At 44.5% G+C, this 27,320-nt stretch overlaps 2 protein-coding genes across 5 annotated transcripts; one reads left to right on the plus strand and one right to left on the minus strand.

Annotated features, from left to right (window-relative positions):
- On the plus strand, positions 1–25,079 carry kat6b (K(lysine) acetyltransferase 6B). Of its 4 annotated transcripts, none has more exons than XM_080474823.1 (17): positions 1–313; positions 2,454–3,318; positions 7,029–7,137; positions 9,519–9,634; positions 9,859–9,940; positions 10,443–10,572; positions 12,132–13,093; positions 14,257–14,378; positions 15,487–15,599; positions 15,729–15,870; positions 16,016–16,177; positions 16,682–16,775; positions 18,316–18,547; positions 18,833–18,992; positions 19,417–19,707; positions 20,511–20,799; positions 20,926–25,079. In XM_080474823.1, the coding sequence occupies exons 2-17, from the start codon at positions 2,701–2,703 to the stop codon at positions 23,751–23,753; spliced, it is 6,450 nt and encodes a 2,149-aa protein (XP_080330949.1). In that variant the 5' UTR covers positions 1–313; positions 2,454–2,700; the 3' UTR covers positions 23,754–25,079. The 4 variants fall into 4 exon arrangements, with proteins under 4 accessions (XP_080330949.1, XP_080330951.1, XP_080330948.1 ...); XM_080474825.1 differs by having other exon boundaries at positions 12,132–12,187; XM_080474822.1 differs by lacking the exon at positions 1–313 and adding an exon at positions 1,558–1,828.
- Positions 25,080–25,675: 596 nt separating this feature from the next.
- Positions 25,676–27,020, minus strand: dusp29 (dual specificity phosphatase 29). The gene is made up of 4 exons (XM_080474207.1): positions 26,905–27,020; positions 26,526–26,745; positions 26,213–26,436; positions 25,676–26,133 (listed from the first exon to the last, which is right to left on the minus strand). The coding sequence occupies exons 2-4, from the start codon at positions 26,705–26,707 to the stop codon at positions 25,919–25,921; spliced, it is 621 nt and encodes a 206-aa protein (XP_080330333.1). The 5' UTR covers positions 26,708–26,745; positions 26,905–27,020; the 3' UTR covers positions 25,676–25,918.
- Positions 27,021–27,320: the final 300 nt, after the last annotated feature.

Below are 27,320 nucleotides of genomic sequence, written 5' to 3' on the forward strand. Positions count from 1 at the left end.
GGGGGGGGAAAAGTGAAATTGACAATATCATTGTAGGAGCGCACTAAAGGGGCGACGGTCCGCTCCACTACACTGAAGTAGGATGTCTACAGTGGAGGAAGAAGAAGGGGGAGGGTACCACTTTGTCACAGGCTGCTATGTAGATTAACCTTTCAATTAGTTGTTATCAGGTCCTCTCCATGTCTCGGCGCGAGCTTTTCAGCCTTCGTTTTAAGAGATCAAATCCCATCAAATCGCTCGGATATCTCGCTTTATCCATCGACGTCTCCCCGCTAATGAAGAGGAGTATCCGAGGGGGGGAAAACTTGAAGAGGTAAAAAAAAAAAAAAAAAAAAACTACCAGCAAATATTTACGGTAGCCTGTGTGCCCCCCGTTTTTCTTTTTAACCTCTCTCTTTTTTTTTTTTTAACCTACTAGTTCTATGTTCATCCTTGCATGAAAGTTAATTTGTTCTGCCTTGAGATCGGTGTGTTTAACGTCTAACAAAACGGTGCAAAGAGATAAAAAACCCCGAGGAGGAGGCTGTGTATCATTTCCTAATATAATGTAGAAAACGAGAGCGGAGCGATACATGATGAAGGGGGCTCCTCTCTCCCAGCTGCCGTGTTTAACTTGTATTCCCCCCCTCCTGGACGTCTTCTTTTTTTTTTCTTTTTTTTTTTTACCCCTCCAGGGCTCACTATTTGTCCTCATTGGAGATATTTGATAGTTAATGGTGATAAAAGAGGTCATGCCATCATTGTGCGGCGCAACACGGGGCGTTCATAATTCCTGTCGCGGACTCGAGGGGGGGGGGGGGGGGGGGGGGGGAACAGACACTTTTTTTTATTCCTTAAACATCTTAACATAACGTGTATTTATCGCTGTGTGTTTCACGGAGTTTGGATGTTAAATATCAGGAGGATTGCGACTCCTCTCTCGGGGAAAATAATGAAAAGGAGGCAGATAAAGAGGGAGAGGAAAAAGGCGACAGCTCTCGCTCTTTCTTTTTTTTTGCCTTGCAGGAGTCTTGAATATGCTACCTGGAATTATTAAAATAATAATAAATATGTTATATGTGATGATAATGCGACGAGTTCCACTTTAAATGAGTGAGTGAGCCTTTGCGGGTTTTATGCAAACAAATGATAGATTTAACAAACAGCCAATTAAAGTCTAAAACGATCCAAATCACTTTCAAGTGTAACCAACTGTTTCAAGGAGGAATCCTAGTAAAGGTGGGCCGGTGTTAAACGCCCGCGAACGACGTTAAATATTCACGTGGTTCGATCGTCCCACGGCCACTTTCACGCGTGTCATCGTGCGTTTATAACTCGATGGTGTCCCGTCGCCCGGTTTCGGGCTGTAAGCGGAGATATTGGGAGTGTTGCGGGTGAATGATATCGGTTGATCGGCGGAGGCACCTTAAGAGGCGGGTCAATGGAGGGAAGTGACAGATCACACAGCCAGTGCCGCGCCGCTCGCGCTCCGCTCATACATAAAGATTGACATGTGCTTTATCAAACCAGAAATCGGATCTCGTCTCCGCAGCCAATATTGAAGTTGCTGGGGAGGGCACATTAGTGTAGGTGAGGTTTAATGAGACTCCATTGGATTGTAATCAGCGTCATGTCGGATTCATGTAAACTACAACATTGTAACAAAATGGCGACTGTTTAGGTGACATCAGTAATGCTGGCAGCGCTGTCATTTATCCGCTCAACTCCGGCGGAGCGACGCTTCCAGGTTCGTTACGCGGCTCGTCACCGGCTCCGCTCCTCGCGGCTCGGCGGCGGCGGACGCGGCTCGGACGTTTAACGGCAGCTGTCAGGAAGTGAACGTTCGACTGTACGTGTGACAACTAACGGTTAAAACTTTACGTGTGAGCCCCCTTTTTTCTGTCTCTGTTGTTTTCTCCTCTTCTTCTCCCTCCTGCGTTAGATAACGAAACGCTCACGGAGGTGTTCCGGGAACACGACGTGCCGCGGGAATACATGTCAATTTATGATATATTCTTCTTCTTTTTTTTTTTTTTTTTTTTTTAATATATAAATATATATATATATTGTTTTAATGTCGAAAAGGTTTCCAGAGATTCTTTCTACATCCCCCTCCAGAAGTTTCGAGCTACCTGTCATGGCCTGAAAACTCCACAGTCCCTTCTGAAAATGGACATCTGCTCTGCTGTGTGGATTATGGTGTCAGACTATGGATTAAGTCACTCTGATTTCTTTAGCAGCCATGACAGCGCCTGCATCTGTTTTGATCCATCTGTTTCTCATGTTTTAGCACATCTTAAAAGTCCTGCATTCCTTTGGCTCAACCCCTTTTATATCCAATGTGCCCATGACATGTTTATGATGTGAAAAAAAAAAAAAAAAGAAAGATGAAAGTTGCATGCAACTTTGCAACCAGCAAATTATCTTTGACCAATTTGTATTTTTTATTTTTTTTTGTCTGCTTCCTTTTTTAGATTCGCTCTGGGATCTCAATAAATCCAGCTCAAGGTCAGCTGGTAAACAACCATTGTGGGATTTACTAGTGCCAACTTTCCCTCAAGTTCACCGTCAAGACACCCAGGATTGAGGAAATGTGTGGATGCTGTCGTGGAACATAACCTTTTTTTTTGACCTTGTTAAGGATGTGGATGTACCGATTTTTCAGCAGCAGAAAAGGGGAATCTGTATGGATCACATCTTTGTGAGGCTAATTGTTCAACCATGGTAAAACTTGCAAACCCTCTGTACACGGAGTGGATTCTTGAAGCAATACAGAAAATCAAAAGGCAGAAGCAGAGGCCCTCCGAGGAGAGAATTTGTCATGCGGTGGCCACGTCACATGGACTGGACAAGAAAACAGTCCTTGAGCAGTTGGAATTAAGTGTTCACGATGGCTCTATCCTCAAGGTTACTAATAAGGGGAGTGCTTCCTACAAGGACCCGGGAAATCCCGGAAGAGTTGGATCAATCTTGCCTGCAAACACATCTGTGCCATCAAAGGAATCTATATGGAATTCAACCGATTTGCGCCATATTGATTGGAATAAAATACTTAGGAGGGCCATCGAAGGCCTGGATGATACCCACGGCTCCTCGCTGAAGAACATCGAGAGGTATCTGAGGAACCAGAATGACCTCGCAAACATTATCGACAACCCCGCCTTCCGGCAGAGGTTGCGGCTGGCCGCCAAGCGGTCGGTTAACAACGGCAGGCTGTTAAAGAACGGCCCGCGCTACAAGCTCAGCCACGGCGGTGTGGAGGGACGGAGCTCCAGGTGTCCGAGTGCTTCCCACTTGGTCCTGTCGTCAGTGACTCTCCTCCCCCATGAGCGAGACCAGGTATTCACAGCTTGGCCTCCGCACTCTCACCTCTTCACATCTATTCCATCGAGCTTTCCGGCCTGTTACCACCCAGCATCCCTGTGACCCGTGTATCAGAAATATTTGCGTTGATAGTGCCGGTGATGTGTAACCCGAGCTCTAACTCCTACCACAGCTTTGTTTTGGGTGAAGTTAGAGCCTCTTGGAACTTTAATGATAGCATTTATATGATCTCACCACGGAGGAAGGGTGAAAGTTTGGCCTCCAGTGAGGGGAATTTGCTCAATAGAAATTTTACGATTTGCGGTCTTAATCTTTGAGACTCGGGCTTGGCAGGTCAGAAACACCGCCATCTAGAGTGTGTCCCTTTGGGGGTTGTGTTTCTGTTGGTCTCCATAATAAGAGAGCCGGGATAATCAGAAAGTCATGCTGACAGTGTGTGGTAGGCAGTCTGCTGTAGGCTTCCCACAGGTTATGTAACTCGAGCCTAATGACCTTAAAGGATGTGGCTGGCTGTCTTGTGAGTTTCAAAGCATTAGTGGGGAGAATTGTGATATTTTATTGGTGATTTGCAACGGGGTTGAGAGAATTTCACAGAGTGGAGAAGAGTACGTGCCGCTGTTATGACCTTTGTGCCAACTGGGAAGGTCCAGAGAGGAAATAAAGGCACATAAACAAACTTCCAGGTTGCATTGTTTCCACTGCTTCTGGCACCTCAGCGGTGGGTTATAGTTTGTGGAGATTGTGTCTTTTTTACTGGTGCTTAGCACTAATGCATGCTGCAGACAAATGTCTGTGAAATGACAGCAATTTTTGCACTTGCTTTGCAATTTTAAGACACTGTCAAGTGCAGCGGAGAGCCTGATGGAAAATAGTTTTCATTGTGTAGCCCAAAGTGCAGCTTGTAGCCGTCCAAAGAGTTTGTTGTGAAGACTTCTTTGGATATGGTTTGCTGCGGCTCCTGAAGACAAAAAAGTGCGGTCTGCACAAAATGTGCAGCCGAAGCGGCAATCGGGCTATAGAGACGTCACCGCTCTCCCCACCAGTTTCACAGTGAATAATCAGGAAGCGACACCTTGATACTGCAGCCACAACTGTGACTGTGTCTGTGGTCAGGCCAAGAGTGAAACCGAGAACTGTTTAGAGACACAGTGTCCTGCGACGGTTCTCATAGCCGAGGAAGGCCTGCTGTTTTCCATTTGGAACATTTCAACCTATTGCTCCGGGCCTGATGACATCACCTCGCCAAGTCCAGGTTTACCGTTCACTTCAAAGGATGAGACATCTCTGTCTGCTGTGTTGTTGAAGCACAACGAGAAGGAGTGTGTGTGAGAGAGTGTGTGTGTGCTGAGAAAAAGAGATACTTTGAGGTAAAAAAGAGCAGTCTTGGTTTAGAGTTTATTAGATTCTGAAGAGACTCTGGCAGGAACAAAGGCAAGGAATGAGGGGTTGTTTTTTTTCCTGCTGTGTTATGCAACCACTTGAGCTCTCTCTCTCTTTCACTCTCTCTCTCTCTCTCTCTCTCTCCAGCAGCAGTGTTCTAATAGGACCCCACCCCCTCACTCAGGACAGCCTGCTCTTTTGAAGCAGCATAATTTCCTGTAATGTACTTAATTTAGAATCCCCAAGTAAATCATCAGCGTCTCTTCAGCTGTGTTTGTTTCTCTATTTTCACATTTCTTTGTGCCGCACAGATTGCAGATTGCTGTTGGTTTTAATCACCAGACCTAAGAATATTCCTAATGGAAATTAATCCACTTCCTGAATCAGACTTTATTGCTCAGTCAGTGGAGAATGCATCATGGAGTCTTATTAAGACTTTTACATGGAAAAAAAGAAAAAGAAAAATCAGCATTGCTCAGGAGGCTACACAAACTGCACATTAGCACTGATGAACAGTTTCAGACTTTACATTAGCTTCACATACATATGTAGTTCTCAAGAACTCAAACTTTCTTCTTGAGCAGTAAAAAAACTAATAACCCTTCTGCATAAACGGGATGTAATAACTGAAGTGTTCACCGCACTTAGACGTTTTCTGTCAGATGCGTCTTTTAGTAGTGATAAAGTCACACAGCTTGTAATCAACACTTTTTTCTTGTATCAAAAGAGTTTATCTTGGTGCCGGCTGGGAAGAAAAATAGTGAGTTTATATGTGAGATGCAACATTTTCAGAACAAATTAAGAGTCTAAATTATCTCAGAATGTCTTATAACGCTCATTTCTAGCAGATCAACAATGTGCAGCTCAGATATCCAAAGATATTCAAGTTAAAGTTGTAAAAACCAGACCAGAGACATGATATAGGTCACCTTTGAGCCACTGTCAAATCCTACAAGTGGAGCCTCACCATTTACTAGTGTTTCGCGTGTTTTTATGTCCATAATCACATCATTGTAAGCAGCAGTCGGCTTCTAATGCCAGTGCCCACTTTCAAATATTGACCTGGCAGGTTGGAAAATAGAGTAATCATTGATGTGGCAGTAAACCGCCTCCCCTCACCGTAACAACTAATTGATGCAGCCCCAAACAGCCAGAAACAAAGACCAAACTGCTACTAAATCCTTGCCGCTCTCCTCCCCGGGGCTCAGTTTTGGATGATGCGACAGGTTGAAAGGATGCTCCTGTCTCGTGTGGGTTGATGAATGGAAAAACCTTTAAAAAGAAATTAAGATTGAGTCTCGTTGAATTCAGATACAGGTCGGGATGAGGTGAGAACTACGGGAGATTTAGAAGATGCAGATTTGTTTGCGGTTGTGACGCCGACGCGTTTCATGGAAACAGGAACTAAATGTTTGCATCCCCCGAATGGCCTTTAAAGTACGAGTCGATCGGCGAGGCTTGAGTGTGTAAACCGATGATGAGGTGGGTCGTTTATCATGAGACTCCGAGTGTTTTTAGTTTGTTTTTTTTCCTATTAAGAACTGATGAAGCAGAAAAGGAAGCTGAGGCGTTTTGGTTGCTCTTCCACTGCCTTTTGAATATGATCTCATAGTTAAAGGGGACAAGTTTATTGAAGCCATATTGCAGCTGTCTGAGTTTTGTCTGGCCTTGATTGCGGCCTCAGATTTTGTAGCTTTTTGACTGGTTGCTGCACATAAATGATGACGCGGACTCCTCTTCTGCTGTCTGTGAAGTCGGCCTCTCTTCACTCTGAGTGATCAATGTGGAAATCCTCTTAAACCTTGAGCTCATATTTTACTTCTTCTGAACTTAACCGTAAGCCTTTAAATGAGTGTTTGTTCTGAGACTTGCAACATTTACAGTGGATCATGGCAGTAACAATGAGAGGATGTTTTATTATTCTGGTAATTTGATTACATGCTGGTTAATCCTTTCAGACTGGAGTGCAAGCTTCAAGAATTGGATTAAGCCCTTAAACTACGATTACTAAGATCACTTACTCATTCAGATGTAATGGATAAAGGAGGTGGATCTCAGATGCAACATATCTCTGAGGATGAGATTCATTTATTATTCATTCCTAGTCTGTGAGAACTCATTCTCTGTGCTTTTACTTCCAGCTGATATTTTTTGTGGCTGTTTCATTAAATCCACACGCTGGTTTTCATGTCCTCGCCTCAACCGGCAGTACGGCTACAGTGATCTCAAGAAATCCCGACAAGATTAAATGACCAAAAACAAACAGGCTTTCAGCCACTAACATACGCAGCCTGTGCCCATTTCTGTTTTTTAAACAGTTTGTCTCTGTTTGTGTTCCCACCCAGCTTCGGGTCGACCCCATCCCAATATGCAGTTTCTGTCTTGGAACGAAGGAGTCAAATCGGGACAAACGGCCAGAGCAGCTTCTGTCCTGTGCAGACTGTGGGAGCAGTGGTAAGTCGCCCTGTGTAACACTTGAGTTGTTGGACATTTCCACAGGCCATAACATTCTGTAAACAAGACTGCAGAAACAACAGTATACATAGAGAATATTGGTTGCATGTCTTCCTAAAACTATTGAAGCATTGGAATAGTATTTATACCGCTGTGCCTCATTATAAAGACAATTTGAGCTTATCCTATCTGACAGGTCACCTACACTAAGGTTTACACAATTTAAAGTCACCAATTAGCCTCAGACGGGTGTTTCTGGACTGTTTGAGGAAGCTGGAGTTTCTGAAGAAAACCCAGGCATCCACATGGAGAACACGCAAACCCCACATAGAAAGGTTCCCGAGCCCAGCCGCACACAAACAATCACCTCTAAACATTTTCAAATCTATTGTCAAGTTGGAGTCATCAATGTATTCATTGAGCTTGGCTTTGTATCGTATCAAAAAGCTAAGGTTGCTGCTGGAATCCCACACAGGAGCAGGGAGAACATGCAAACATCACTCATAGCTGGATCTTTCAGAAGTTAAGCGTGGCTAACCACTGCAGCACTATGCCATCATGCTCCTTTTTCTATACTATTCAATATTATCCAAAATAGGAAACGCCATGTTGACTGTAATAATAAGATTCTCAGGCAAATTCACAAAACATAATCATGACATTTTTAAATATGGTTGTAATTTGCACAATCGCAAACCCAACTCGTAGTTCTTTTTGTGCCTTGCTTCTTGAATCACAGGCCAGTTACTCTTCTGTGCCGCAGAGAACACAATTAAAACTGCCAAAGCATAACATGTAAACATTCAGCTGTGTCTCTCTGGTGAGATTGTTAGTGCAGCAGGGAATCCATTCAATTGTAAATAGTATAATATGAATGCAAGGTTTACTCTTTCTGAAGACACTGACCTGAAGTGCCCCTGATTGTAGTTTAGCTCAAGTTAATTATTGCGGCTTGATGATTTACCCCCTTAGTCTGATTTGTAACCTCTGGCTGTGGAGGACGTCTTGATCAAAACATGTTCTCTCGGTCCTTTTAAAGGTTAACCCTGCTTGCTGGTTTTACCTGATACACAACAACTGGTGCAGGGTCAGAAAAGTCTGGGTGGTACTCATGCTCTAGAATTTCTGTACCAGGAGTGCAGAGATATAAATAGGCTGTGGGAGTGTGTGTGGGGGGGGTATACTCCGATCAGAGGAAGCTTTGTCATAAACAGTTTGGGCTGAAGTCGCACGTCCGTTACATACAAATGTAAAAAATCTTCCCATCGGATCAGAGGATAACGTCACATCACAGGAAAAATCACTCAAGAAGAGTATTTTGAGTAGCATCTGCCTTTACCTCGCTGCAGTAGAGTTAAAACATGGCACAGGCTAATTAGCAAGCTAATCTTAATGGTAAGATTACGAAAAAGCTGTCTGGTGGTTAATCTGTTTCAGTCACAGTAATCACTGGACATGGCAGTTAAAGGAATGTTAGTGGGGGGAAAAAACTAAACAAAAAAACCTTCCGTTTTACAATATATCATCAAATCCTCCAGCCTGGGAAGCAGCAGTTCTCAACGTTGGTGAGGCAGATGTCACATCCTGCCATTTATATTTTCACTTCCCTTTTAGTGACCTATTTGAAGTACAATTGTTCAGATTGAGTGAATGAGGCGATCCAAATTGCGGACAACCTTCAGAGGTGCAGATGCGTCGAGTGACCATTAGAATCTGAAAGCAAGTCATTTCTGCTCTCCCGGGTTTGGTTTATAGAGCACTCTCACTTATATACCCTTTTCCAGCTGCAGATTGTTGCCATTTCTTTTAGTGTTCTTTTGTTCCACAGAAAACTGCTAACCCCCCCCCCCCCCATAAAATTACCTCTGCCTAGGAGTCATTTATGTTTGAACAATTATTTTAAATGCCGTAAGGAATTGTTCTCCTGGTGACATTTTTATAGCTTAAATTTGACTAAGTAGCGTCGAGGTGGTTTTCATTAACCACTCATAGTGTACACAAATTGTGCTCTCACTGTAAAACAGCTGTTTTACAACCATGAGAGGGTGGCGGGTGAGAGAGACGGCGAGCTTTTACATGACTTTCATGGATCGGCCTCCATTAGAATGAGTGCTGCTTCTGTTTCTGCCTCATTAAGATCAAATTATCTGTAATTAGCGGCTCAGATGTTTGATCATACTGTTTTTAGACATGACTTGTGGCGGTTGGGAGGGGAGTGTTGTGGACATACAAGGCACGCCATTGTTTTTAATGATGTAATATGTTAATATTTAACTTGGCTGTCTCTAATAATGGCAAACCTTGTCTGTAGCTCAGTGACAAAGTCAACAGTCCAGAAAAACAAAGACCAATGCTAATTTGCATTTTTGATTATTTTGAAGGCCATCCATCATGTCTGAAGTTTTCCCCCGAATTAACCTCAAATGTGAAGAGATTACGGTGGCAGTGTATTGAATGCAAAACCTGCAGCTCCTGTCGAATACAGGGGAAAAATGCTGTGAGTATAATGCATACATCTTAACACACACCATTTTGAGTGTTGTTGGCTTGAAGGTAGATCCCATTTTGTACATCCCAGAGGATTAGTCGAGATTTGTAAAGCCTCTCTTGGGCATAATTGAGCTTTTTTTTTTTTTTTTTTTCTTAAAGACTTTCATTGATGGAGGGGTTACATGTATGCAACTGGGACATCCCTCACTCATGCCTGCTGTTCCCTTTCAGGATGAGATGCTATTCTGTGACTCATGTGATCGGGGTTTTCACATGGAATGCTGCGATCCGCCGCTTTCAAGAATGCCAAAAGGTGAGGTGTTTACACTGTCTGGCTTCTCCGTTTCCCCCCTCTGCTGTCAATTCAAAGCCTTTTCTTCACATACGGCCGTTTGGGGCTGTCACTCAGCACACTGAGAAGCAGCGGTGGCTTATTAGGAGCTTTGCATGCATATCAAATTATTCCAGCATCCCCGGGGAGATTTGCTATCTCTGGATTACAGTACTGACCCTACAGCGACGCTTGTAATGATGGTGCACGTACTGTAGTAGGATATTTGGCAGGCAATTCATACAAGTCACATAGCTTAGCTCAACAAGCTGACACGAAGTCTATTTCGCTGGACTGAGAATTGACCCAATGTTTTTCTTATGGATTTTCGCTTTGTGCTGAGTAATTGATTGTCATTGTGAGCTGGAGGGATTCTTGCCAGCTCTCGGTATTAAAGGAAATGTTTCAAATGAATGTACTGTATGTCCTCTGAATTGATGAACCCACCCAAACGCTACTCTCCATTTTTTTGGACCCCCTCCAGGAACCTGGATCTGCCAAGTCTGCAGGCCAAAGGAGAATGGGAAGAAACTGCTGCACAAGAAAGCCGATCAGATCAAACGTCGATATGCAAAGCCAATCGGAAGGCCCAGAAATAAGCTCAAACAAAGAATGTAAGTGCACTTTTATCTGAATATCAGCAGTTTTTTTCTTTTTAATAAAGTGGAACGCCTATTTGAGATAATCTATTGGATTAGCTGCAAAGATTTGAGAACACAGGAGTTGTGCTGACACACTCGTTTGCACTTTTATCTGAACAGTAAAATGTTTGCAGCTTTGTTGATCAATGCAAACGTACATCACAACGGACAGAAGCCGATTGTCTTACTCAACACTGACTGTCTGTTGTTTCAGGCTATATGTAGCACCTGAGCATTAGTCCCGTCTGTAAATGTCATGAAAATATTTATAAAAATCACAGGTGTGTAGGATGCACTTCTTTTTGAAATCTGTGAAAAGACTAATCTGTTAAAAAAATCACCTGGGATAACGAGGCTCTTTTTAAAAGTTCTCATTACTTCTAAATCCACTGGCTTTATCTCTTAATCTGGAAAGACTCCACATTACCCTCGAGGACATTGGCTAAATGTCTTTTCCTGTGAAGCAACACCTTTTTATAAAGTTATTTTTTCTGAATTCCAACACAATTGTCGTCACCGAAGTCCATATTTCATTGATGACTTCCTGGAAAGTCACATGACCTGCATTAAGCCAGCTGATATACTGATATCGTTCTTTTTGTCCATAGTTTGAGCAGCCTTAAAGCATTTTACTCTGTTAAGTCACACAAACACACACACACACACAAACACACACACACACACACACACACACACACACACACACACACACTCAGTACGGCTGCCGTCGCAGGAGCTCAGCCTCCATTGGGAGCAATTTAGAGTTCAGTGTCTTCCTCAAGGACTTCAGCATATTGACAATGTGAAATCGGGGATCAAACCCCCACGTGACTGAACAAACAACTGAAAAAAAAGTGTGATTTATAGTCTGGAAAATACAGCGGTTATAAAAGTTAGAGGAAGACTTTGAACACAAACTGAATAAATGTAAGAAACCTTTTTATGTTTTTGTGGATTCATATTATTTACATATATATATATATTGCTGTTAAGCTTTACAGGTAGCTGAGGTAACACAATATATATTTACTTTTGCATATGTTTTTCAATGTTGACTGGGAATTTCTTTCTGAATTGTTAGAAAGTATAGATGCTCGATAGATTCAGGGCTGCAGGAGTGAGTCTTAAAACTGAAATATAAGTTTGCAGCTTCTGCTCATTTCAGTTTTTTATTTTATTTTATTACACGCCCGAAGTAACACCTGTGTCGATTCATCAAGGTCATGCAAAGAGAAAAAACTGTCGAGAGAGATTGCAGAGAAAATCTAATTATGAGGTGGATGCTAATATTGATTGAAGCCTTGTCGAATTCAGTGAGGCTTTTTTGAATGCATTCCTTGGATTTGACCTAAAAAAAAAAAATCAACAACTTGTGTGAATTTGTGAAGATTATTCACTGAGCTAAACCTGTTATGTCTGAGAGCTGAGCTTGTCATCCCTGCACAACATAAAATCCCTGATGATGATTGCTGCTGATGCATTGGGTGAACGCTGACGTTCTGTGGTTGACTCTGCTCTTCTCGTCCCGGCAGGTCTGTAACCAGTGGTGACGGCTCCATGGTAGCACTTGGAGGAAGGGGGTCACCTGGTAGGGGTCAAAAGATTACCGTCTGTTCCACACCTTCATCTGGTCATGCTGCATCTGTGAAGGACTCCAGAGACAGATTGGCCGTTGCAGGCCCTTGTTGTGCGGTCGACGCCACCCAATTCACCACTTCCACTCCCACCACCACTCCCCCTCCCACGCCCACCCCCACCCCAGCCACACTCACTGTTAACAAGAAAACCAAAGGGCTTATCGACGGGCTTTCCAAATTCTTTACTCCCTCCCCTGTGGGCCGCCGCTCGCGAGCTGTATCCGTAGACTCGCCCGCCAAACCGTTAAGCTCTAGGGACAAGGGTCCGCCCCAAATTTCCAAGCCACCAGAGCCGTTTGCCTTCGCTGCTGACACTTCTCAAAAGATAACCCCCTCGCCCTCTGCACTTCCTCCCGCTTCCACTTTGCCGGGACTTAGCCCCCCCCTGCAGGTGTCCAACAGCTCCACCTCCGCTAACTCGCCCCAGAGCTCTTCCAGCCAGTCTAGTGTGCCCTCCCTGAGTAGCCTCTGCAATAGCAGCCAACTTAAGGGACTTTTTGACGGACTCTCTCACATTTTTACTACTCAGGGACAGTCGCGGAAAAAGAGACTACCTTGCTACGCTCCGCCCACGCGCATGCCCCATAAGCAGGATTCTCCCCACGTGTCCAAATCGGGACCCCAGCGACTGGGAAAGAATGAGTTTAATAAAAATAGGTTACACTCCACATCTGCCGGGCCGGGCCGACCCAGGGGACACCCGTTTAAGATGGTCAGCCATTTCAAACGTAACCCTTTCCTTAAAAAGCACAGGACACTAGGCAGGCTGAGGTATAAAGTGAGCCCCCAGAAGGGAGCCCCTTCACCAGGAAAGGGAGACTTGACAGACGGAAGAATTAAGCCTGAGAATAATCATGGTAAGCAAGGCTCGAAATTCCAGCCAAGACCTGCGTCTCCACACCTATAAGCTTCTTCTTCTTCTTCTATTTTTTTTATTTTTAAAGCTTGACTCTCGCAGTTATGTTGTTTTTTTGTTGTTGTTGTTGTTGTTTTTTCCCAGAATAGAGCTAATATTTTCTTTGAGACGACAGCCTCAGCATCCTAACCGACTGCTAATCTTCCTAATTTGAATTCTTTTGAGTTTTATTAACACAGTTTCGTTGCGTTTTTGACTTGGCTGCGAAGTTTCACGTGGCTTCCATCCTCTCGCCCGTTGGCTTTTGTCATAGTGCATGGCCCACTAACTCCCTCATGTTGCTCCTTTGCTCTGTCCTTGACCCCTTTGCAGTAGTGTACACGTTGTGATCGCTACCTCGTAGAAACTGTAGTCACATTGCGCCTCTTCCTCATCCCACCCTCACTCTTGAAACCACTGTCTCCACTCAGCCTCACTTCCAGCGGTCATTAGACACATACAACCCAGTGATTCACCCACCCAAGTTGACTCAGAGCTGACATGATGATTATAGCCAGAAGTGCAGTAACCCTTACATTTCACTGTCTTCAGGAGTGAAGTCGCAGTTTGAAGAAAAAAAAAAAAAAAACATGTTGTACAAACAAACGGATATATGTTTCGAGAAGTTCCTAACAATATCCTGCACAAACACCACTCTCTCCAGCAGCACATTTCCATAAATATGTTAATGACACATCACTTCCACTTGTAATGGGTTTTTGTTTTGGTGGTTAAGTCATGGTGTTGATGTCTTTCATAAAATTACTGCCTGCTTTCCAACATCAGTTGCTTTTCATGTCGACACTCGCTCCCTTCACTGCATCTGCTTCTTAATTCATGGGAAACTGTCTTGGTGGATGACTAAGCACATGAAAGCGGTTACGCAATTAGAGTGATTTAGTTTCACTTCATTACATTAGGGATTTTCATATAAACATGCAAAGATGATACATTATGAAATTCCTCAGAGACACAGCCTCAAACAGGCTCAGCAGCAGTACTCACAGTATAAGCACATTTGCATAGAATGCATTTATGAGATTATTCAGCCACGGCTGAGTGAAACAGGCCGGTGTTGATGGGCTTGTCTGATGTGTTGATGTTGTGTTATTGTGCCTGTAACAGACCACAGCGGCGAGCTGCATGTGAAGCAGGAGGCCCAAACCAACTTTGTGGCCATGTCTCGAGACCACGTCACGGAGGACGACGTTGACACGTTCGCACACGTTCAGGAAATCGCAGCTCAGGTGAAAACAATGGGGACAAAACAAGACGCTTATATTTAGATACATGATAAGCTCTTAGGTTGACATGATGACCACAAAAGCATAGACCAACAGTAAAACTGTATGTGATGTGACTTCAGCAAGTTTTCTCAAATGTACTGTGTTGCAGTTTCAGACGGCTTCGAGTCCAAATATCCTCAATATCTAATTACTTGGCATTATAAAAAATTAAAGAGCGAGTCCGGTAAATATGAAAAAGCCAGCTTTGTTTATACTAAATAAATCACACGGTCTCCAGCATTTATTTATTTTCCTGAGGACTTTATAATAAAAGTTTAATCTCGAGAGCCTCACATTATCATACTATGTCCTTCCTTCCAGCACAACGCTCACCAGCAGGGCCACGGATTTGTTGTTTTAGTCTGACATTCCAAGATATTATTCCAGTCTCTCCTTATCGTCTGTTATCATCACTTCTCTCCAGGCCTGATTTACTCTCCCGTTTCCATGAGTAGACATTCGAGTCATTTTTTAGAGTGAGCGAGCAAGTTAAGAAAATATTCATCCAGGTTAAGTCTTCCTATTCTTCAAAATGTCTTTTGTTTTAATAGCTTCAGATTTAATATTTCCCCACATGGGATTTTTTTTTTAATCAAGTTTCAAACCGACATTGATCTCTGAAATACCTCTGGTATTAGTATATCATTAATTAACAGTTGTATTTGGGTCTTTATTAATGTACATGGATGTTTCTTTACCAGGATATAAGAAAAAACGAATTATAAAACTATTGATAGAATTTCCCGCGTCACATTTTGACTGTTTTAACAGTTTAATATGTAAAATGGCTTCAATACAAATAGATGTTTTTTCTAAGAGTTACAAAGTCATAGAATACTGAAAGCCAGGCAGTTACCCACATGTTGCGAGGAACTGGATCGTGGTAATTATGTGATCTGTTTAGTTTTTTGTTGTTGTCTGTTTTTTAATGTGAGACCAGTGGAGCTCAATTCTCTTCTGAATTGTTCAAATACAACTATTCAGACTTTTGTTGAGAGACTCATCGAGTCACATTGAATTATCTGGGTCACTTTCTTTATCAATTTGCCTTTGTGAAATCTTTACCCAGAGAACTGGATCTCTGCTGAACACAGACGCCATTCGGTGCCCCGCTGTCATTGAATTTGGGAAGTACGAGATTCAAACCTGGTACTCGTCACCTTACCCGCCTGAATATTCAAGGTAATGCTGATTTATTGTGACTAGTAACTCCCGCTTCTTTGTTAATGGAGTTGCATTTATTTCAGCATCCTATTATGAAGCCTTTCATGCCGAGGTACAAACCGCCGCTCTCCCTTTTGTCTTCATCAGATTACAAAAGCTTTATCTGTGCGAGTTCTGTCTGAAGTACATGAGAAGCAAAAACATTCTCCAGAGACACACAAAGAAGTGTGGCTGGTTCCACCCGCCAGCCAATGAAATCTACAGAAAGGACAACCTTTCCGTATTTGAGGTCAGCTTCCCTTTACAGCAATAAAGCAATAACTCTATGCTGCATGAGATCCCGCTGAATGGGTCTGGGTGGGAGGAGAGAGAGAGAGAAAAAAAATGAGAACTGTTTGAACAGTGTCCTCTTGCTCTTTTTATTCCGTGTTTAGGTTGATGGAAATGTCAGCAAACTATTCTGCCAAAACCTCTGCCTGTTAGCCAAGCTTTTCCTGGATCACAAGACCTTGTATTATGATGTGGAGCCTTTCCTCTTCTACATACTTACAAAGAATGATGAGAAAGGCTGTCATCTTGTGGGCTATTTCTCCAAGGTAAGAATTACAGAGTGATTTTATGGGAAATGAAAGAATACCACAAATCAGTTCTGAATGGTGAAACTGATACAGAAAGTTCATGCTGTAATTTGTCAATTTTTGTCGTGATATATTAGCTTCTTCACAGTAGTGCTAAAATGATGATCTGATTATTCTCATTAGTCACAAGAATGTTTGTTCCAGCTTTTTAAATGTTGGGTTTTTTTCTGTTCTAAACTGATCATCTTTGGGATTTGAAAAACACAATTTTGTGACTAAACAACAAATTGTCAAAATTATCAAAAGCAATAACTGAGATATTAACTGGTAATAAAAGTAATCTGTATTTGTGGCGTGTAATTCTCACAGTGATACTTTGTATTGTGAATTATTAGCCCATGTGTATGTGTATGTGGCGTGCGTGTGCACGTGCGCAGCTGTAGACAAGGACAATGGCAGGTGCAGTAAATTGCCAGCTTCAGCAGAGCTCTGACATACTTGATCTGTTTCTCCTTCCCTCAGGAAAAGCTTTGCCAGCAGAAGTACAATGTCTCCTGCATAATGATCATGCCTCAGTACCAAAGGCAAGGATTTGGAAGGTTCCTTATTGATTTCAGTAAGTTCCTTAATGCCTTTTCAGACCACCTAACTCAGTTTTTTTTTTGTTTTTTTTTCCCTGTCGGTCATTACACACAATTTCAGATTAAAGGGTGAATTTGCTGCTCGTGGCAAGGTGCTGTTATTTTGTTAAGACTTTGAAGGAGCCTAATCAAGAGCTTTCATGTACAGTGCTTAGGCAATCACAGAAGATTAGGAGTGAGAAACATACCATTGTGGCTGCATATATTATTAGATGGCCAGTGGTATTTCACCCAGGCACTAGCTAAGGAGCTTTTTCCATTGAAAATACCTCAGTACTCGACTTGAGAGAGGCATTGATGCTACTTTCATGTTTTTGTCTTGTAAATGCACCACATACAATATTTAAAGCCTTGTGGTCCACTTATGAAAACAGTTGCTGCCTAGAGTGGATTTCTGTGTTTAGGCAGCCTGTTTTTTTGTCATTATATGCGTTTTTATTATTTTCAAGAGTTGTCTCTTTGCCGACTTTGTGTGCGAGGAAGAGAAGGAGGAGAAGTGAGTGCAGGGAGGCGGGCGGTAATGGAGCATTTGATTTCCTGTTCACTTTGGGAACCATTGAGACACAGAGATGCGAGAGGATCTGTGATATTGAGAGTGTGCTGATAACAAAGACAGGGATTAAGGGAGATTGAACACAGCTGAGTTGGAAGCTCTTTGAAGGCTTTATTGGAAAATGTAGCTTTGGAGCTGGAAGTTGTTTAGATTAAGATTTTCTGTTATATTGGATTGTATTAGAGGAACCCTTTGTCTCAGGTAGCTCTAAGAGCAGAGCGTTTGTGTCTCTGTGTGAGAATCACGTATCAAAGCTCTCATTGTAGCTGCTTAGTTTTGCTTTATTAATGATAATATACTTGTAAAGTGACACACAGAGTGAAAAATTACATTTTCAATTAATTTGTTTGAATATTTTTCCCTGAGTGTTTGTTATCACAGGCCCCTTTTCTTAGCTTTAGTAATGAATATTGTCGTGATTACTGGAATATTATGTGTTCACTGTTTGGTGATTAGATTTGCTTGTTTGGTTCTCGGTAGTGGGTGCACATTAAAAGACATTAATTAATTTCATGCCGCTCATAATGGATGACCCTTGACAGGGCTGCTATAAAACTAATTATACACAGATACATATTAGTATAAATTTTTTCTTTTTTCTTTTTTTTTGTGTACGTTATCTCTCCTAAGTGCAGTCTCCTGTGAGCAATGACATCCAGCTGCTTCTCTTGTTTCGCTCTGTCGCTTTGTTTCGTCTTTACTCCTCTCTTTCAACCTCCTCTATTGCCCTTGCCAGCATGTATCATAGCTTCTGACAGAGGTTGAAGGAGTGGAAAGCTGATTGCCTTTTTCCTCCCTTTATGCTATTTGAAGGTGAATCCCAGCCACGGTTCGGTGTCACATCCTTACATGAATATATAATCCATAAGGGAGGGGATTGAATGGAAATCTAAAATAACCCAGCAGCAGCCTCAAGCTTGACTAAAGTATTTTGTTTTTGTGTTTGAATTGTGTCTTTTTAGGTTACCTTCTCACCAGGCAAGAAGGACAAGCCGGCTCCCCGGAGAAGCCTCTGTCAGATCTGGGTCGCTTATCCTACCTGGCATATTGGAAAAGTGTCATACTGGAGCACCTTTATAAGCACCCAGATAAACACATCAGTGTTAAAGGAATAAGCAGGGCCACTGGGATGTGTCCGCACGACATCGCCGCTACTCTCCAGCAGCTCGGCATGATTGACAGACAGGATGGCAGGTCAGTTTCAGAGCCGCGGTCTCCTTCAGCCCGTGCTGCCGCTTCTGTGTGCTGTCTGACTTATCCAGGCCAGCGGGTATTTTTAACAGCATATCCATTAATGCCGCTGAATATTGACAGAAGTAAGTCAGGTTAAGCACCCCCAAGGACATGGAGCACCTGCTGTCCCAAAGAGCTTGTCTTTGTGCTCATATTTAACCACCCATCACCTCCCGTCTGCGTGGTGTGCTGCTTCCCGCTCAAGTGCTGTGCTTTTTTTTTTTTTTCTTTCCTGCTTTGACCCAGGATTGTGCTGATCAGAAGAGAGCGATTGATTCAGAGGCACATGGAGAGACTGAGGACGAACCCTCGTCAGAAAGAGGTGGACCCAGATGCACTGCGCTGGACGCCCTCCACGACCCTGAACGCCGTCCTGTCTGAGGAGGAGAGAGAGGCGGAGATGGATGTAGGTTGCTTTTTTCAAGAGACACCGGGTGTTTGTTTACACTTGCCTGCAATGCTGTTAGTGAATATTTGTTTGATTAGCCGGGGAGTTCAAATAGATGCCGTTAATGGGAAATGCATTCTCCCTGTCAGCAGGCATCTAATGTTGTGCAAAATTGCCCTAAATCAGTTCACTACATAATTGATAGTGCTGAATATTCCATGAAATGCAATCTTTCCACGGTTGCTTAACACAAATGTTTTCTTCATGACGGGCAGACATCCAATCAGGATGGTGCTTTTATTATCGGGAGAAACCTGCGGTGATTCATTTGTCATGATGTTAATTCCAATATCTTGTTTTCCCATTAGCCTCATTGCTCAGATGCTGAATCCAAGTGCGCGCCTTTCCCAGAGATAATGCGTCTTGTCTGTTTAATTACCAGGCTGAGCGGCTGAAGGAGCAGGCCAGTTGCTGGGAGAAAGAGGAGAGAGAGGGCTACATGATGACTCACGGCAGCCGGCAACCTCTCACGAAGGTCCACTGCAAAGTTCCCTACAGGACGTATGAGCGCCGCCACGCACCTTCCTGGACCAGGCGCATCCAGCAGTTGGACGAAGCAAGTGATGACGAGGCCGATGACGATGACGATGATGACTCCGACGCCTCTGATGGCTCGGATGGCTCACCACCAATCCTGACAAAAGCTCATGCGATGCTCGCAGCCAAGAGAAAGGTGACTTTTAGTGTTCGTTAATGTGACTCATGCTCCCTCTGCGTACGTCTCTTGTGTGGAGTTTTATTTTAGAACTGAGTGGAGTTGAATCTATATCTAGATGTTTTCCTTCATTAAGGACCATGTTGTGTACTCGGATGAGATGGGTGAGGTTTGATAAATATTCATGAGTTGAGTTGTAGGTTTCTGTGGTTTTCTCCTGTCATCTGGAGCCTCCCTGTGTGCCTGCAGCTGGAGATAATAGATTGTGTTTTCTCTGTTGGTGTCGAGACAGTGCAGGCTAAACCTTGTACTATTGTCAATGGTCATGGTTAATTTACTGCCCTTCTCTGTGCCTCTCACATCTGTTCTGTCTATATGGCACTGCCCCCTTGTGCTGGAGATAATATTACAGCTGGCAACATCATGTTATTGAGACCTTCTTGAACGAAAACCGTCTGGAAACCAGAAAAAGAATGACAGTGGCCGCCGGAGTTTATTTTATGCATTAGTTGTAGTATTGATTTCACATTCTTCTTATGAAGGATTTGGGAGAGGAGAGCAGTTAAGTCGTAGGCAGCCAGTGGGAAACAACTGGAGAATGTAAAATATAGACTGTGGTTTATGCTTACTCTGCCTTTCACATTTGTGGTTTTCCACACTAGGCTGCATTGCTCAAACATTTAGTCTTCCACTGCGGTTTTGACATTTTTTTGTTCAGCACAGAAGCTTCACGGAGGTCATCCACCTAGTGGCCTAGTTTTCAGCTCGAACAAAACTGCTCCGCTCCGAAGACATTAAAGCCTGTTTTTATTGGTTTTCAGAGAAATATCGTTCTCAAGAAGAGAGGCCGAAAAAGAAAAAGAATCAACAGCAGCGTAACAACAGAAACCATCTCGGAGACAACGGAGGTGCTGAACGAGCCGTTCGACCACTCGGAAGATGAGCGTCCGATGCCCCTACTCGAGCGCACCTGCAGAGTGGGTGAGCTCGAGGAAGAAGAGGAGGAGGCACACAAGGACAAAACACCTACTACACCAGTAAAGCGGCGGCGAGGTCGCCCAAGGCTGGAGAAAAATGCACAGAAAGACAATCTTGAACACTGGGATGAAGGTATCTGCTGCATGAACTCTTCAACACTCTGTAACACACATTTTCTCTCAAAAGATCATTTATAGTGTTGTTCTAAATACATAAATACCGTATACCGTAAAATGTTTCTTTTCTTTTGAAATGTAGGAGCTGACATTCTCTCAAAGAGACCCAGCAAACCTCGTCCAGTAAAACGGAAGAAAGGCTGGCCCAAGGGAGTGAAACGTGGCCCTCCTAAATGGAGGCTAAAGAACGAGCGAAAGATGGGCTTCAAGCTGAACCTCTACACGCCCCCTGAAACTCCGATGGAGGCAGAACAGCATCATATTCAAACTGACGAAGCTAAAGATGAACCAGAGGAGGATATTTTCAGTGCAGACGAGGGCAGCAAAGCAGACAGAGGCTCGGTTAGTCCAGACACGCCAGTGAGGCTCCCCTCGGAGCCTCCGAGTCCCGCTGACGCCGGCTCGCAGAAATCCAGCTCCCCCGAAGCCTCGCCGGTGTGTTCGCCTGCTGCTTCTCCTGGTGCCGTGTCCCCACAGCCCGCAGAGAAAGAGGACTCCCCAGAACCACCCGAAGACAACGCGCAGGAGAGCGAACATGAGGAGGACGCCGCCCCAGAGAAAGAGGCGGAGCGCAGCACAGAGGGGGTCGTATCGCTGGAGAATGATAATGAGGAAGAGGAGGACGAGGACGAGCAAAGGGCGCAGTTAGAGGATCAGGATGCAGACGATGAAGATGACAGTCACAGTAAACCAGTAGGTCCTGAAAGCAGCACGGAACAGTTGGAACAGAGTTGCAAAGACACGCCCAAAGCCCCGCCACCTTTTTTAGAGCCTCAAGAAGACAATGACTCTGAGTTGAGTCAGCAGGTTTCCACAGAGTTGGGTGGTGAAGAAGAACCTCCTGCTGCAGAGAGTACTGAGGATGCTGTTACAAAGACAACAGTGATTACATCTCAACCTGAGGAAGCTGCCGTAGCTTCAATAGCTGCTGTAGACTCTGATAATCCTGCAGACTCCGACTCAGAAGAAGAAAACCCCAGCAGCCCTCGTCCAGATCAACCGCCGCCTCCGCCTGCAGAGAGGCGAGCGCTCAGTCCCCTGCTGAGGGAGGATCCCCCAGTCTGTGCAGAGATTGACTCAGAGACAGCCCAAGCTGTTCAGTCGCTCACACAGGAGACCGAGCGGGAGAATGTTTACCAGGACTGTGTTGAGAGCCAGGAGCCCTGCAGGAACCTGCAGACCTACACCCACGTGGCCCAGAGTCCCCAGCTCACCTCGCTCGATGACTGCCCCCAGTCAGACCACAGCAGTCCCCTCTCCTCCGCGCAGTCCCATCCCAGTCAGTCGGTGCGGTCTGTCAGCAGCCCAGCCGTCTCCATCTTGGACAGCGGATACACTCAGATCAGCCCTGACCACAGTGCCATCTCGGTGCCCTCGCTCCACAACATGGAGACAAGCCCCATGATGGATGTGCCGTCGGTGTCTGATCACTCCCAGCAGGTTGTGGACAGTGGCTTCAGCGATCTTGGCAGCATCGAGAGCACCACCGAGAACTATGAGAACCCGAGCAGCTATGACTCGACCATGGGGGGCAGCATCTGTGGGGCAGGCCCCTCCCAGAACAGCTGCTCCTATGGCAGCATCCCCTCCAGTGGTTTGCCCCAGAGCAGCTGCGCCGTGAGCCAACAAATGGCTGCCGTTAACCCTGGCAGCTGCGGGATGATTCAGCAGAACAGCCTGAGCTCCCCACCGCACTGCAACGTCAAGTCGCCGCAGGGCTGCGTGGTGGTGGAGCGGCCCCCCAGCAACAGCCAGCACAACCAGCACAGTCAACACAGCCAGCGCAGCCAGCACAGCCAACATAGTCAACACAGCTCCCACAGCAGGCACGGCCCCCACAATCAGCACGGCCAACACAATCAGCACGGTCCTCACAATCAGCTTACCCAGCACAGTCAACACAATCCCCACAACCAGCATAGTCACCATCACAATCACCACCTGCAGCACAATCAGCTCAGCCAGCACAATCAGCACGCTCAGCATAGCCTTCACAATCAACACAGTCAGCACGGCCAGCAGCAGCCCATGGCTCAGTGCGCCATCCCCACCAACTTCACCACCACCATGCAGCTGGCCGACATCCCCGAGTCCGGCAACCCCAACTTCGCCCTCTACGAAAGGATTAACCACCAGGGGGAATACGGGAGCGGACACTACTCCCAGTCGTCCGGCCTCAGTCTGGCCAAATTGCAGCAGTTCACCAACACGTTCATCGACCATCCTCACTCGCTGCCTTTCAACCACTCGGCCTCGCACCCCATCACGTCATATGCAAACACCCCGTCGCTGTCGTCGCAGCACTCGAGCCTGGTGTCCTTGTCCCAGACTTCTCATAGGGTCCCCAACCCACAGGTGCAGGCCACCATGACCCCGCCCCCAAACCTCAGCTCGCCACCTCCCATGATGCTGCAGCGCAACATGGGCATCCCGCCCTCGCAGCGGATCCAGCCCCAAATGGCCTCCAAGAATCACATCTCCGCACGCTCCAAATCGGCCCCGCTGTCGCACCACCAGCAGCAGATGTACGCCCGGCCGCCACAGACTGTCACCATGCAGGCGCCGTCCAGGACGCTGGCCGCCATGCCACGCATGAACATGAGCATGAACATCATGCCGGCACCAGCCTACAACGTGAACTCCATGAACATGCCCTCCCTCAACGCCATGAACGGCTACAGCATGAGCCAACCCATGATGAACAGCAGCTACCATGGCAACCATGCCTATATGAACCAGTCACCCCAGTACTCTATGCAGATGGGCATGATGGGAACACAGCCATACCCCCAGCAGTCCATGCAGGCTCCACCACATGGCAACATGGTGTACACTCCAGCTGGTCACCATGGTTACATGAACACAGGCATGTCCAAGCAGTCCCTGAAGGGGCCTTTTATCAGACGGTAACTCTCCGCAGGACTGAGCTGGTTCTTCTCACGTGCATTTTGCTGTTCAAACATGCACTGATCTGGCCTTGTTTTCCTTTTTTTTTTTTCTTTTTTTTCTTTTTTTTTTTCTTGTTTATTACCTAAAAACCAGCAGCAGCACTTGGAAAGAATGCAAAAATTTTCATCAGTGAGTAAACTTTAAAGCTAATGTTAAAAAAAAAAAAAAAAAGAAGTATTTTTGTTCCTCCAGATGGGAAGCCTTACATCGTTACGATGAAATTCTATTTAATTAGTGTTAGTGTCTCTGACGTGTCTTTAGGCCGGGTGGGTTCAGAGCTCAGAGGTAGAGATTTCATCGGTGGTCTTGCAGTCGTGTAGCAGCCTCAAATGAAGCCATTTAATGTGCCTGCTACAAGTGGAAAATAGTGGCTGTATGAACCTGTTCAGTGTACCTGTCTAACAGTGCTGACGATTAGTTTGTACTATACTCATGCCTTTGTATATTTAAATTATTGTACTTATTTTGTAAAGTGACAACTAGCATGCTTCAGTCTCTGTTAGTGACAGTGCATTGAGTAGTACTGTACAAGTGTTGTGCTTAATAGCAAGCCATTTTAAAAATATCTGGCCTTTATTAGGTTTCCCCTCCCGGGGAGAAAGATGAAACTATATTTTGTTAATTCTAATAATGTAAAAAAAAAAAAATGTAAACTTAGTCCTGTTTTCTGTTTGGTTTGAGAGGTTTTATTGCTATGTATGTATAATTCTGAAGTCTTTTGTAACAGATCTCCTTGAGGCAGCTTTCTGTTTAATAAAGCAGACTGATTTCTGTCAAAAATAACAAAGCATATCTCAGTGTTTGTACCCTGAAAAATTCTAAAACATTTCAAGATGTCCAGAAGTGTGGAAGAATTTAAAAGAACTAAATGATTATAACGATAAATAACAATAAAGAAGAATATAAATTTAGTCCAAAGTTGATATTTTACATAATGCCTTTAAAGCTACGTTTTCATTCCATCTGTAGATTTGTTTTCTATCTTTATAAAATGTTGGATTTATATTTTACCGAAGTGTAGAAGAATAGAGCCTGTGAATAGACCAAACTAAGCTAATGGATTGCATGTAAAACGCAACTTGTACTTGTGTTTTTGTTTATATTGCTCTTTTGTAGCCTTTGTACTTGTACAGAGTTGCTGGTAAGAACAGGGGGGGGGAAATACCTGGCTATGTGCACACAAATCGGGACAGAATGACATTCTTGTATTTATGACTTTTCTCCTTTTGTCAGTCACTTAAAATGCTGTACATTTTAGCATAAGAATAAATTATGATTGACCATGTACTTGATTGTTCTCCTTTTGATTGGAAACCTTCGGCAGCCCGAGGCGGGACGCCGCACTTGATTACGAGAGCTTTGTGGGGAACTGTGTGGCTATTTTCTCTGCAGACGAACAAAGTATTTTCAAATAAAATTAACAGTTCATCAAAAGGAAACTTAACTTCAAGTTGGTTGTTCTGAAACTACGATGAGGTTTTTCACTCAACGAAAACTCGACTCCATCCAACAGATCAGCCTTTCATGGCCATTCACGGTCAATAATTAATCATTTTTAGTCTTTGAGACGTTCAAATGTTGCTGCATCTTCTTGGAAACTTGTATTTTGACTTATAACCCAAAATGGCCAACGAGAAGTTTTCAGTGACAAGGGTGGGTTTCAGTCTTTCAAACATAAGTTTGGTGGTTCAATCTCAATCTCTGACCCAATAAGAGCACCTTGTTAGGAAGCCTTCGCCACTGAGTGTGTGTGTCTGATCCTGTCAAGCACTTGGAGACGGTTGAAGCGGTGAAAATGTGCGGCGTTAGAAAAGTCCATTCATCACATACTTGCCTTGAGACCTGCGTCGGCAGAGGGAAAGCTTGACTCAACACCTGGTGTTGGGATAGACTCGTGTTTATTGACTCGGGGCTTGTTACGCCGTTACTCCAATGAATTGACTCATTCAGTTTTGAACAATCTGACATTTTTGGCTTGAGTTTTTCTTTCCTTACGTGAGAACTGAGTCTCGTCTAAACACTTGAACTTCACCCAAATGACTTGGACTAATGTCGAAGGGCTTCAATCTTGCCTTGTGATTTTCTGGACTCTACATGAAGTTGCTTCCAGTAACACAATGGTCGCGTCATCGCTCGTCTGCACAGCCCTGTCTTTTCTCCTGGAGGTCCTGGTCCAGCTCTCGCAGCTGTTTCAGGAAGCCCCAGTTGGGGATGATCCGCCTGCGCGTCTTGACTTGCTCGATGGCGTCGACCACCGTCATGTCCTCGTAGATCATGAGGTACGCGAGGAAAAGCGTGGCGGATCTGCTCCTCCCCATCACGCAGTGCACCAGCAATTTATCTGGAAATACAAAGGGAAACTCATCAAGATTGTGACAAGCAGAGTGCCGTTGAGCTCTCACTTTCCTCCAGCGTCTCACTCTGAGGGTTGCTCAGTGTTGTCCGAATGAATTCGGCAGCAGAGTAGAAATGCTGGCTGAGGTTAAAACTTGGGACGTCTTCTGCGACCACGCCGTAGTAGATGACGTCCATGTCGCTGTAGTAATCCGCGCCGGTGTCCACATTGTTCCACGTCCCCTCTGCGGCATTCAAGATGTGCGTAATCCCCATCCTCTTCAGGTTGTACCGGTCCTTTGCAGTCTCTCTGAAAAGAAACCAGTGTGAATATCACCTTAGTCCCCTATTTCCTTTTCACTCTATTTAGTAATTTCATTCTTTTTTTTTTACACTTACTCGTCCCCAACATAGACATTAGGCCAGACCTCGTTGACGTGAGTGTAAGCTACACTCCCACGGTTGAGGATTTTCTCCAGCTCATACCCCCCAGGTGTGACATAATCATCCACTGGACCGGATTCCTCCGCTGCCTTTGTAACATTTATCTTGTTGCCAGTCTTCGACTTGCGAGAAGCCATTTTCTCACCGTGGCTTCCTTTCACACATGATTTATTTGCTTAAGGAGAAAAAGAAAAACCACACTTGCTTTTTTTTTTTTTTTTTTTTTTTTTTAAACCCCCTCTCTTCCATTTTCCCTCTGTAGCCATGAAAAAGGTACTGTTTTAGTTTTTTTTTTTTCTGTTTCTTTACATGCACCTCCGGCAGCAGCACTCACCGAGAGATTGAAGTCCTTCCTTTTCCTACTCGAGATTTTGGTTTTCATCGCTCTGGCAGTTTGTTGTGAAGCGGCACTTAAAGGCAGAACGTGGTAAGGTTTAGTTCTGGCAGGCTGAAGTCAGGGCACAGATTGTGTAACTGCTCTGTGACGGGCATCAAATGCGGAGGATATTTTTAGGGCTGTGATGTGGCGGGCCCCTGACCTTAGCTGCCATGTTCTGTGCCCGTGGGGAAAACTTCTGCCCAGCCAGTCCCTGCCATCCACTTCTAAACGCACAACTTTAATCTGCGCTGCTGCCAGGAAGCCGTGCTTATCCAAACTTTGCACTTGCCAAAGGATACCCACATTCACTGGAGTGAACAGGGCACTCCGAGCTTTTGCTCAGCCATATGAGCGACTCCTTGAAATCGTGT

The sequence above is a fragment of the Lipophrys pholis genome, assembly GCF_963383615.2.
Source record: "Lipophrys pholis genome assembly, chromosome: 1".
NCBI classification, from domain to species: Eukaryota; Metazoa; Chordata; class Actinopteri; order Blenniiformes; family Blenniidae; genus Lipophrys; species Lipophrys pholis.